Source organism: Diplotaxodon limnothrissa, linkage group LG18, assembly GCF_057381915.1.
Source record: "Diplotaxodon limnothrissa isolate DT_005_m linkage group LG18, D_limnothrissa_male_GT1.1, whole genome shotgun sequence".
Classification (NCBI taxonomy): domain Eukaryota; kingdom Metazoa; phylum Chordata; class Actinopteri; order Cichliformes; family Cichlidae; genus Diplotaxodon; species Diplotaxodon limnothrissa.
Window position 1 is genome coordinate 11,311,700 of NC_140613.1, and position 12,943 is coordinate 11,324,642.

At 37.5% G+C, this 12,943-nt stretch overlaps 1 protein-coding gene across 1 annotated transcript; it reads left to right on the plus strand.

Moving 5' to 3' along the window:
- The first annotated feature begins 5,277 nt into the window (after nucleotides 1-5,277).
- Nucleotides 5,278-9,194, plus strand: LOC146613148 (alpha-amylase-like). The gene is made up of 4 exons (XM_085377737.1): nucleotides 5,278-5,293; nucleotides 6,899-7,124; nucleotides 7,779-7,907; nucleotides 9,005-9,194. Exons 1-4 carry the CDS (start codon nucleotides 5,278-5,280, stop codon nucleotides 9,192-9,194), a joined length of 561 nt encoding a protein of 186 aa, XP_085233863.1.
- The last annotated feature ends 3,749 nt before the right edge of the window (nucleotides 9,195-12,943 follow it).

Here is a 12,943-nt window from a genome sequence, read left to right on the forward strand (position 1 = left end):
CACACACACTCCTCGTGGGGATGTAACAACATATTAACCAGCATCTGCGTGTGGACATCAGAGAAAGAATTTCATTGTACTGAGAAATACTTGTACACATGGCAATAAACGCTTTGAATCTTGAATCTTGAATCAGATTACTGTGCCATAAATGTGGTTAAAATGTCATCTGACACCTCTTCATCCAGCATGGTGGAGTTTTTTATGCTTCTAACATCATCGAATGCTGCCCACAAATTTTGTTTTAAATGTAATCTTGCAGAATTATTTGAATCAGTGGAGTGGACTATTTCAACCAATAAGCTATGTGGTATGCATTTACCAACGCCATGGCTGTTAAACTGAGCTGTCTAGCTAAAAGAGAAACTTGAAGTGTAAGAAGATGAGGCAAATACATCTTACCCTTTCCTCAACTTTTTTGTGCTTTAAGCTTCCCTTCTCTTTTTCCACTCACCCCCTCTGCATTTTTCCTCATTTGCCCCGAACCGCAGCGGCAGCCCCTTCACTGTCTCATACACTCTCACTCCTCTTTCTTTGTTCATTTATCGTTGATTTCAAGACCACGCAACTACCTTTCACTTATCGCTCTCTTTTTCCCTTTCTCACGTAACCTGTTGACACCATTCCCTCCCTCTTTCTTTGTCTAAGTCTTGGCAACACCGTTCATTTCTTCCACTTTCCCATGACAAAACCAAGGGTGGGAATCAAATGACCAACTTCTCTCCCTTCACCTGGTTTCTCAGCTTGAGCACTGAAAGAAAGCTTTGTCCACCAAACCCTTCATCCTCTCCAGAGGTATGTCCTGTGTTGTCTATACAGGAAAAGTATTTTGGTCTTGATGGAATTTTGGGGGCTCATGGGAAAATGTGAGTGACTTTGGGCCTTAACCGGCCCTCTGAAATCTCCTCCCTCTGAGTATAAGGTACAACCACATGGTAGTAATTCAAAGAAAATGTGGCTTTAATTGTTATTTTTATGATAACATATCCAACAACAAAAGGATGAAGATTACTGGCACAGTAAACCCATGTTTTTATCGAACCTGAAGACTAAAGCTGAAGCTAAAGAGCTACAATACTAAACAAGAGACATACAAGGGGACAGTCAAGCCTGTGAAAATATTTTAAAAATTAGAAACTAAACAGTCAAACCCAGGAGCTGGTTAAGACTGGTGTTTCATCTGGTCATACATCTGTTTTCAAACTGTTGTGTGACATTTTTCTTTTTACTGCCCTCAAGTGGCTGGTTTTAATTTTGACCCCAACAGCTGAAAATAAATAAATCAATAAACAAACTAATTTGAAAGGTATTAAATTAATTAATTAAGAGAAACAAAGAGCTCTTACTTTGGCTAGAAACAAACAGCTTTACCTCACCACACATATAAAGACATTCCTATATTTTATATTTAATGATTCACAGAGGTGCAGCTCAATAAGATTAATAGTATAACAAATCCATTCAATTTCTCTGCAATTACTGCAGTTTTGGCTAATACCAGAAAAACACAAACAAAGGTCATCACAGTATGAGAACTAAAATATGCACTGAAAAATTTGATCTTCATACTCAAGTCCTTATGTGTCAGCAAAATGAGTTATTAGGGTGCGTTTACACCACACACATGCCAGGGCCTTTTCATTTTTACATGCCTGTGACCCACAGTCTCATCAGGAGGAGTGACCCAGAACGAAACTCAGATGTCTGTTTGACACACTCTCTGCAGGTGGGGGCAGAAAGGCCAGGAGCTGGGTCAGACAGTAAGCAGGTGCGATGAGGAAAAGAGAAGCATGCCTTATTTACAAAAGCTTTAACACACAATAATGCCTAACTTCCTTTTTTTTTTAATGAAAAGCACCTGCTGTGTAATAGGTACACACATTTTATTTGGATTTAGGGGCTAAACTTTATGGATACACACTCACTGCTCTCTTCTGCAGCTGAATCTAATACAGTCACTAGATGTGCAAATGTGTACAAAACGTGTGTTTTTGATGATGATTCTCTTCCTTCTATGATACTTTAACCTTAAATCAGTTGATGTTAGTATATATGTATGTGTTGGCAGTTCTCACAGACAGCTGCAACATTGTTTCAGTGAATTTAAACTTTTCTTGTAGCTTTTGTGTATTATGCTTTTTTGAGGCCTTGCTCACAGGCCACTGTGTGGCAGCATAATAGCAGGTCAATATACCCTAAGTGTGCCTCTTGATTATGTATTTGATCACCACTCTGATGAAGAGGAGAGAGGCCAGGAAACTGGACGAGATGAGGAAGTGTCAGAAGCTCAAGATGGCATAGAAAATAATCCAGACCAAGATATGACTGATGAAGAGGAATCCAGTGATGAAGAGCCAATCTGAGGCTGCTCTTGAATTCTAGTCAAAGCATGGAAACCTATACCCACCTGAGAATCTAGGTAGGCTTTCAGCTGAAACTATTATCAGGATGATCATGGGGCCTACAAAATGTTCCCTGTCCTGGACTGATGACATCAAATCCTGCTTTGAACTGTTGTTGACTGAGTCAATCAAAACCATAGTGGTAAACTTGACCCACTTGGAGGGGAGACTTACAAAGACAATTGGAAGGAGCTAACTGAGAAAGACATCAAAGCATATATGAGTCTTTTGATTTAAGTGGTGTGTACAGTTCCAGAAATGGATTTACCAAATCAGTTCATGGGATGCAGTCTGGTCAGCTGATTTTGTGGGCCATCGTTTCACTCCAGAAATGTTAATGTTGTTACAGGTGATTCGCTTTAACAACTGTAATACAAGACAATGCCATTGCCAACAAGCCAAATTGGCAGTGATCAATGGATGAGCACCTAGTTGCCTTAAGAGATTCTGTCCGTTCAGATAGTATATCCCAAGCAAGCAGTCTAAATATAGCATAAAGATATGGGCAACATGTGATCCCAGGACAAGTTCTGCCTGGAACATTCAGGTTTATACTGGGAAACCTGCAGACGGTGTTCCTAAAAAGAACCAAGCAAAGTTTGTGGTTCTGGAGATTGATGGTGAAGTCCTGCACGGGAATAACTGTGCCATAAAACAGCCATGCAGAGCGCCTCATTCCTTGGGCAAGAAGGCCAATCAATTTCACATTTTTTTGACATCCATAGTTCTCCCCTGCTTGCTGCTAAAGACTCTAAACTGAACTTCATTCCCCCTCACTACCTCTCAGACACACACAGAGTTAAATCTGGTCAAAGACAGAGTAAAGTGACACAGAAGGTCAGTACTTTTGTTAACCATGAGTGGACCCAAACAGTAAAAGTGTTATATAAATTCATATGTTGCTCCTAGAAAATGACTCAAAAGCAAGGAATCTGAGGTTGAAACAATGACAAACATTACAATTATTCTTTTGATAAACACTGAAAATGGCTGCAACAGGCTTGAACACCACACAAGTCTTATGTTTTTACTGTATTGCAAATAAATTTGAATTTATTGCAACACATTGCAATCATTATGGCACATTTGAGTGTGTTTTTATGATTAAGAAATGATGTGAACCTTATGTTTCTGTGTTTCTACCATGTCTCAAGAATTCTTTTCCTCCGTTTTGCTTGTTTGATAAAAAGAAAAAGCACAAAACTGTGATTAAAGTGCACCTGTTTGGTTTCCACACTGATACATGTCAGTCTCTCATTGACCTGTCAGAAGAAAAACTACATATAAATATTGTACACCAAACTGGCAGAGTGTGCCTGTCTTTTGTTTTCTCATTGATTGAGAGCATGAAGTTGTTCATGCTAGTGGCTCTGTTTGGGCTTCTCCTTGCCCAACACAACCCTCTCTTTAAGTATGGAAGGACATCCATTGTCCACCTGTTTGAATAGCGTTGGGTTGACATTGCTTGCATCGTTTCTTGGGTCCTAAAGGCTTTGGTGGTGTTCAGGTATGTTTAGCTGAATGTCTTATGTAGCTTCTGCTAAGGAGAATAATGCAGGCAATATATGCTGACAATGCTTTAAGATAAAACAATAAAACATATATATAACAAGTATATAATGTTGGCAATGTGACATGATTCATGGGAATAACTTGAAAGGCTACAGTTTCAAATCCCACATCACACTACAAACAATTTCATTTTCTTAGTTTGCTTTCAGTCACTTTTTTAATGTTTGGTTTGCTTGTTGCTATTGACATATTTTGTCTTAAAACATATGCATTATCACATGAAAAAAGAAAATAATAATAACAATTTGTATCTTTAAACACAACTTTGTAGCTCGCACATGGACCTCAGATTAAGTGACATGCCCAGGGTTATCACTTCAAACTTTACAAAGTTTCGTGTTAAGTCCCTCAACAGTATAATCAATATAACCTGTTGATATGACCAACAATCTCCCATGTACATAAATTCCACGCTGTGTTAACGTCTTTTTTGCCCTAGATTCTGAGCAGCTCTTGTCTCTCTCCAACCAAAATTCACTGAACCAGCAGCAAAAGAAGGAGCAAACTACGCTTCACATTTGATAAATGTCCTCAGGAATTCCCTTACTTTTGCTGTTTTGCTTCCACCACGATAAAAATCACACTTCATGCACTGCTCTGTGTGTGTGTGTGTGTGTGTACTTCAAGAACAGTTTCCTGTCTGACATCTCTGTTTCTGCATTATTCATTTGCTTATTACCCACCAGTCTACCGTTGTTTGCAGCGCTATCGCCCGTTGTCTTTTTTCTTTTTCTTTTTTTTTTTTACTTAACCTCCTAGGACCTGGCGTCCACATATATGGACATCACATTTTGGGTTATTTAGACTAAAATACTCAATTTTGCTGTAGAAGGGCCTGATATCCACTTACGAGGACATTATACTGCTACTGTTCTATCAAAATTGTAAACAAATATCCTCATATGTGGCTCTCATTTTTCTTAGAAACAAAAATAAGGTTAAAAAAAATCTGGTAATTCTTTGTTTTTACATTCATCGGGTCCCAATGTGACCAAATATCAAAGAGAAATTAAAAATGCATGCCGTGGAAGAGTTCGGGTCTTAGGAGGTTAAATGACCTCGGACAGGCCTAATTTCTGCTATTCAATACTGAAGAAATGTAAACTTTATATTGGAGAATATTTTTAAGGTTATCTGCTATAAAAAGCCAGGCCAGGAAAATGAAAATGAAAATGAAGTCTCACATGTATCAGTACATGATAAATGATCAGAATTATAACATTTCTGACTGTCTGAGGCAAAACTGAATCGAATCGAATCAGGACCTTGTGAATCCGAATCGAATGGATTATAGAAATCAGCGATGATACCCAGCCCTAGTGAGTAGCCTAGGCCCAACAGAAGTGGATGTAGCTGTGGGTAATGAGAAAAGATGACAAGAACTATTAATAACTTTTTTGTTAAGTTAAGGCCTGATCTGTCTGAAATTCATAGCCGGAGCCATCAATCTTTATATTGAGTGAACAAGACCCCGAGATACTTAAACTCCTCCACTTGGGGCAGGGTCTCATTCCTGACCCGGAGTGGGCACTCTACCCGGAGTAACCCAGCCTCCATCAAATTCCTTCTGAGTCAAATAGCCCTTACACAACCTGGAGGCGTGTTTGGGGTCATTGTCCTGTTGAAAAATAAATGATGGTCCAACTAAATGCAAACCGGATGGGACGGCATGCCACTGCAGGATGTTCTGGCAGTTCTTAAAGTAATGGTGGACTGTCATTTCTCTTTACTTTGCTGATTGGCATCTTGCCATAGTATGAATTCTAACAATTGTCAAATAGGGTTGTCAGCTGTGTATCAACCTGATTTCTGCACAACACAACTGGTCCCAACTCCATTAAAAAGACAAGAAATTGCACAAATGAACCCTGACAAGGCACACATGTGAAGTGAAAACCATTTCAGGTGACTACATCATGAAGCTCATTGAGAGATGGGTTTGCAGTGCTATCAACAAAGCAAAGGGTGTCTACTTGCAGGAATCTAAAATATAAGACATATTTGGAGTTATTTATCAGTTTTTTTCTTTGCTACATAATTCCATATACATTGCTTCATAAATTTGTTTTCCTCAGTATCTACAATGTAGAAAGTAGTAAAAATAAAGAAAATCCATTAAATGAGAAGGTGTGTCCAAACGTTTGACTGGGAGTGAGTAATTTCAAACTGAATTTCTATTACTGTTCCTGTAGTATCTTAATGGCCCACCAGGGGGCCTTAGCCCACACTTTGGAATCACATAAACTGGATTATTGTGCGTTGTGTATGCGTTTCATTATACTACCACAAAGTAGGCAGTGAGATATCTTTAGTTTCATGCAACACTGCAATAGCCCATAAACTTTAATATACTCTAGTACATCACTAATCAAGATTTTTGACTTTATCTTTTCTCTGTTACCAAATATTACAAATCCTTGACTATCATTTTGTCAAAATTCATCACCAATGAATTCATGACCAATGAACCATGAATTTGTGTAATCAAATAGATAAATAAATAAAAATGACAAAGTAACAGTTTAGGGTCCAGGACTTAACCTTGTGGTACCTGAGGAATTCCTCTTTAAATATGAGAAATCTTCATTTTTTGTAGGTACTAAAATATTTTACATTTATGTAAAATGTTTTACCATAACTGTTCTATCCCTCTAATACTACGGTATTGCATAGTCTATAGTTTCTACAATCTTTCTAAACATGGGGAAGTAAAGGAATGTATTTTTAGCTGGATAACAGATATTTCCTTCAACATTTATTGTTTTCATTTTTCTTGGAAATATATCCATTTAGAGTGACTCCAGATATGTGTCTCTGGTGGTTAAACTTTTCAGCAATGTCTAATTTTTTTTTTTTTTTGAAACTTTAACAAAAACAAAGTAAAAATTCTATGGATAATATCTCAACCTGTATTATATGTGCAGGTACGTGGGTCTGCTGCCGTCTGCTGGATCTTGCCCTGGAGAAAGACTATGTTAGGGGCAAAGTGGCCAAGAACATGAATAAGCTGATTAACATGGGTGTGGCTGGATTCAGAGTGGATGCCTGCAAACACATGTGGCCTGGTGATCTGAGTGCTGTCTATGGTCGTCTGAACAACCTTAACACCCAGTGGTTCCCGGTGGCGCCAGACCTTTCATCTATCAGGAGGTAGGCTTTCAAACATTCAGGGAGAATATGTGAACATTAAAGCAACAAAGCCAAACAAAAGTACATAATAGTATAAAATATTGGGGCGATCGTGGCTCAAGAGTTGGGAGTTCACCTTGTAATCGGAAGGTTGCCGGTTCGAGCCCCGACTTGAACAGTCTCGGTCTTTGTGTCCTTAGGCAAGACACTTCACCCGTTGCCTACTGGCGGTGGTCAGAGGGCCCGGTGGCGCCAGTGTCCGGCAACCTCGCCTCTGTCAGTGCGCCCCAGGGTGGCTGTGGCTACAATGTAGCTGCCATCACCAGTGTGTGAATGGGTGGATGACTGGATGTGTAAAGCGCTTTGGGGTCCTTAGGGACTAGTAAAGCGCTATACAAATACAGGCCATTTCGCATTTACCATATTGAAGATTAAGGTATGCAACAAACAAAAACAGTAAAGAAAGTTTCAGTAACAGATGTCACCTAGACATACTTTAGCATCATGTTATTTCTTTCTGAAACACATGAAATTCAACAGCATATATACACTACAGCATCAAACAGGAAAGTGATTTGATTTATTTAAAACCTTCCTAGTTTACAGCCACTGGATGGTACGAATGTAGTAGTGAATCAGCTTTTTATGGTAGGAATTTTGATCTTTTCATTCTAGGTTATTGATGGGTGAGCCCATTACAGCTAATGAGTACGTCGGCCTTGGAAGAGTGACTGAGTGTAAATATGTTGCCAAACTGGGAACTGTCTTCAGAAAGTGGAACAACGAGAAGATTTCCTACACTAAGTATGTGTTATTTCTACTAGTGTGCGTAAATCAAGTATTGTATATGATGTGTACAATATGTCATTGTTACGTTCCCCTCAAAACGGTCCAGGCGATTAGGGAAAATAACAAAAAGTGTCTGGGTCAGATAAAAGAGACAGAGAGGCAAAATGGTTAAATTACAGAGTTTTATTAAAGCTTCTATTAATAACTCAAATAAAGAGACGGACAAGCTACCATCATCATTTAAAGAAACAAAACAAAACTCAAGCATTGGTCAGTAAACTGAAAAGTACGTCAAAAAGAGATTAGTAACCAAACAAATTCCTCTCTACCGAGGAGCAAACAATCACAAAATACAGCTCACTACCTGAAACCACCAAACACACACACACACACACACACACACACAGAGCTCACTAGCTGCAACCTCCAACATGGCTCTGTGGCACCAGAGCTCATCCTTCTCTGGCCGTAAATACCTTTAAATGCTGATGGGAGTCAGCTGTTCAAAAGAAAAAGGTAGCAGGAGAGACGATAGGACACGCCCACACATGCAACTTCAGGAGTAGGTCCTGCTAGGGCCGTAACACCCCCTTCCATAAATACAAACCCATGTTTTGTAAAGCACACTGACCTTATCCAAATTAAAATCATAAAGTTCTGCTTTGTCATCTGGATCATACAAACTGTGAACAGCACGTTTTATGACTGTAATTTGTCCTATCTTCTATTTAATAACATGGTCATTTTCCGTAATGTGGTAATCGTGGTTTCATCGTTTTTAACAATGAGGACTGGTAAGGGTTATGTTCTCCTTGTTTGTGTGTGTTTGCTGCCGAATACAATATTGTTTTACAATAAAAATAACTTCACCAATCTAAATAAAGCAGTTGCTTAAATATCTTAGAAGCAGGCACATATCAAAATAGAGCTAATAACTGTATCTCTCTCTCTTTTTATTTTTCTTGCCAAATAAGTATTGCCTTTGTTTGCCAACATGTTATTTTAATGCTTTACGTTTGTAGCAAACAGAATTAAAAATAAGATGGGATTGCAGTTTAATTGTGGCAGTGTTGTGGCTTTAACATGTGGTTGATCTTTATTTTTCATCTCAGGGATCTGGATGTCATCCTGAACACAGGCATGGCTGGTGGCACCTACTGTGACATCATTTCTGGTCAGAAGGAAGGAAGCAGATGCACTGGGAAGCAGGTCACTGAAGGCAGTGATGGCCGTGCCCACTTCTGGATAAGCAGCAAAGATGAGGACCCCCTCATCGCTATTCATGCTGATTCTAAGCTGTAAATCCATTATTTCTTCAAATAAATCTTTAAAATTCAAATGAAGATTATTTTTATATATATATATTTTTTTTTTTTTTTCATAATTTTTGACCTGCTCATATTATTTGATCAAGGAGATTCAGCACTCTATCCATAACTTTACTGTGGCCCGACAAAGTCGAGTCCACGAGTCCAAACTCATCTGAGATTTTTAGTAGCCTATATTGCCTCAGGGATGAAAGTATTGTTAGTACTATTGACAGTGCTATTAGTCTGGACCCTTAAAGTGTGATCACCATTTATTCGCGGTTTACATTTAAATTTTTTCATTTTTTCTTTGCAAGAAACGAAAAAATTTACATACAACAATATTTTAAATTTATAGTTAGGAAGCTGGAAACACGGCCACTGTGCTAATTATCACACATAAATTCAGACACTGGGTTGTGAGAAAATTACAACCTGCTATTTTCCTGCTAGACACAACTAAATAACTATCACATTTTAGCGAAAGTGACACTATTACACACCATGTAACTTCCTGTGCATAAGCTTATGTAAGGTTAATAAGGGAGATCTGTAGTCACTCATCTGTCTACTTCCCAAGTGTTGGCATCACTTCCACTTTCCCATGCTGTCAAGCTGATTGTGACATCATGGGTCTAGTCCAATCATTGGCCTTCTTCAGGCCAATCAGCCTTCACCTGGCATACTTTAAATCTCACTGCACATCTGTCATTCTTCCATGCAGTTGCCTTCCTGCAAACCACCTCTCCCCCACACATCACTCATGCTCCATTCAAGCCTCCATCTTCATGTCAGGGCTGACATGCCTCATCTTTGTCTAATGTGACTATTTTACAGATGGCATGAAAGTGTTTTCTGATAAAACATGAAAACTATTGAAAATAATAATTTATATTGTGGATACAGAGACTTAAGTTCCAAGCTGCACCTTTAAAGTACGGTCACAAAATTCCTCTTTAATATTATATATTTTTTGTGTGTGAGAAATATAAGACACTCTTCTATTTTAATCCATACAGTTAGATTTTATATAAAAAGAAGATGTGAACATAATGCAACCTGCTATTTGAACACAGCTAAATAAGTTTACTAAATTGTCAAGGACAGTGAAGCTATTACTCAGATGTTTACTTTTCCACGTTTTAAACTCAAAGTAAATAGTGCACAGTGTGATTTGTTTCCCACAAATATCTGCCACAACACACACACACACACACACACACACACACACACACACACACACACACACACACACACACACAAATACAACCTATACCTATCTGGGCTTTTTACTTTCTTGATCCAGAAAGAGATTCCAGATTGGTAATCAAAATTAAATTTGTGTATATGGCATATTGAAGCGACTGAAAAAGAAGCTTTTAAAAATTCATTTCCTTTGTCACACACATAAATGTGTATGTTATGTGTTTGTGTCTGTTAATTGTTTCTCTAATAGTTAATCCATCAGTATGCTGGCTATTGTTAATGCTAAAATATATTTATTGTTTATACATAAAATACATTTTAATGGATAAAGGTTATGCTTGCTAAATTTCTGACTTCTCAGAGAAGCCCAGTGTGATGACTCAAGGATGGGTAGAAAAAGGTGAGTCAAGTGATTTTATAGTAATTTTTAATTTGTTGTTCGCAGATTTAAATAATATTTGCATCGTCAGTGTCTAAGTATATATAAATAAGAAAATAAAATGCAACCTACCATTGGAGATGCTGGCAGTGTTGCCTCTGGCATGACATTTACAGGACTTACTTAATATGTAAATCTAATCACACTGCTCATTCAGTATTCTAAGAAATTATGTTTAACTATAAGTATACTAACTCTTTTCACTTTTACTAATGTTTTGACTCACTAATACTGACTTCTATTTAAAAAAATGCTGACTGTCACAAGAGAAAAAGTATTTAAAAGTCTTTAAAAACATTCTTTGTCTTTAAGTAAAAACTTATACCTTAAGGACAATGTTAAGTCACATAGCCAAGGTTACCATTTCCAAACTTTTAAAACGAAAAGCCCAAAGCACTTTTTATAGTAAATTCTGTAAACTAACTTGATTTCCCCCTAATAGTAGAATCAGTATTTATTTTTCCCTGTGTGCTCCTCAGATCTCTCCTCCAAATGAACACATTCTGGTGAACAATCCCTCCAGGCCCTGGTGGCAGAGATACCAGCCAATCAGCTACAAGCTCTGCTCAGGCTCTGGCAGTGAGACAGAACTGAAAGACGTGATCACCTGATGTAAAAACGTTGGGGTAAACTAAATTACAGCTGCCATTTAATGATTTTAACGATTTTTTAAAATGATTTTCATGAGCATAGATGCTGTCCTCAGAAATCAAGAGAAAACATGCTGATTTTATCCAAATTAAAATCAGAGTTCTTCATGTGTCAGCTGAATTATTAAAGCTACAGATATCATGTGTTATGTTTGCAATTTGTCCTATCCCCCTGTCTAACATTTTATGTAATGTAGTTAATGGACAGCCTCATTCCAACTGATGGAACAACCAGAGCAACCTTTGGATGAGGAAAAGGTGGTTTTATAATTTTTAACATTGATGACTGATAAGGATTTTCTTCTCTAAGGACTTTGTGTCTGACTGCTTCCGAATATTTTACTGCTTTACAATAAAAATAATTTCACCCATCTAAATAAAGCAATTGCTTAAATGTCTTAGAAGAAGACTGTTTGAGAATATATCAAAATATAGTTGATATGCAGATAATCTACCAAAAAGACAAACAATTTCCAAATCAAACTTATTCTACAATTATGAAAAAGTGTAAAAAGAAAAACATCTATATTTTTAAGCATTTAGTTTTTCATTACTCAGAAAGTGAAAACTGTTTCACAAAGAGCACTATTAACTGTATTTTATTATTATTGCTACTATATAATGCAAAAAAGACATCTGCAAATGCCACAAACTGCAGTTTTGCTGTTACTCCCAAAGAAACCACACTCTATTGGTAACTCCTTCAGATAAGACTGTTGAGTTTGTAAAACACTTTGTTACTGTGGAAAACTTACTGTATATCTAGGCAATTCTACCAATCTGCATTTTCCATTCACCTTTCCACACACCTTTCTGCGCTTTTTATTTGCTTGATCCCGAAAGAGATTCCAGATTGAAAACCAAAATTAAATTTGTGGATATGACATCTGGTTATTGACCTGAGTGAAGAAAAATCGAAGTTTTAAAAATACAATTTCTTTGTCACCATATTTTAGCAAATGCAAGATAAATCTCACAAAATCACTTGAGCTAGAATAAGTGGTTAAAAAAAATCTTTAATGGGCTATAATGCTGTGGCTATATTTGAAGTGCACGTTAGTCACATTTGGAAATCAACACACACACACACACACACACGCACACGCACGCACGCACACACACACACACACACACACACACACACACGCACACGCACGCACGCACACACACACACACACACACACACACACACACTGCTTTTTATTTGCTTGATCTCAAACGTGACTCCACATTAATTTTCCTGCTAAATACTAATAATATCAAACTGTCAAGGACAGTCATAGTATTTTATTACCAAAAAACCCTTTCTGTGCTTTTTTTTTTGCTTCATCCCAAGATTCCAGATTTGTAAGTAAAATTCGATTTCCGTATGCAGCATGGTTACTGAACTGGGTGAACAAATACTAAAAAAAAATAACCAAAAACTATTTTTGCACTAAGTTTTACAAT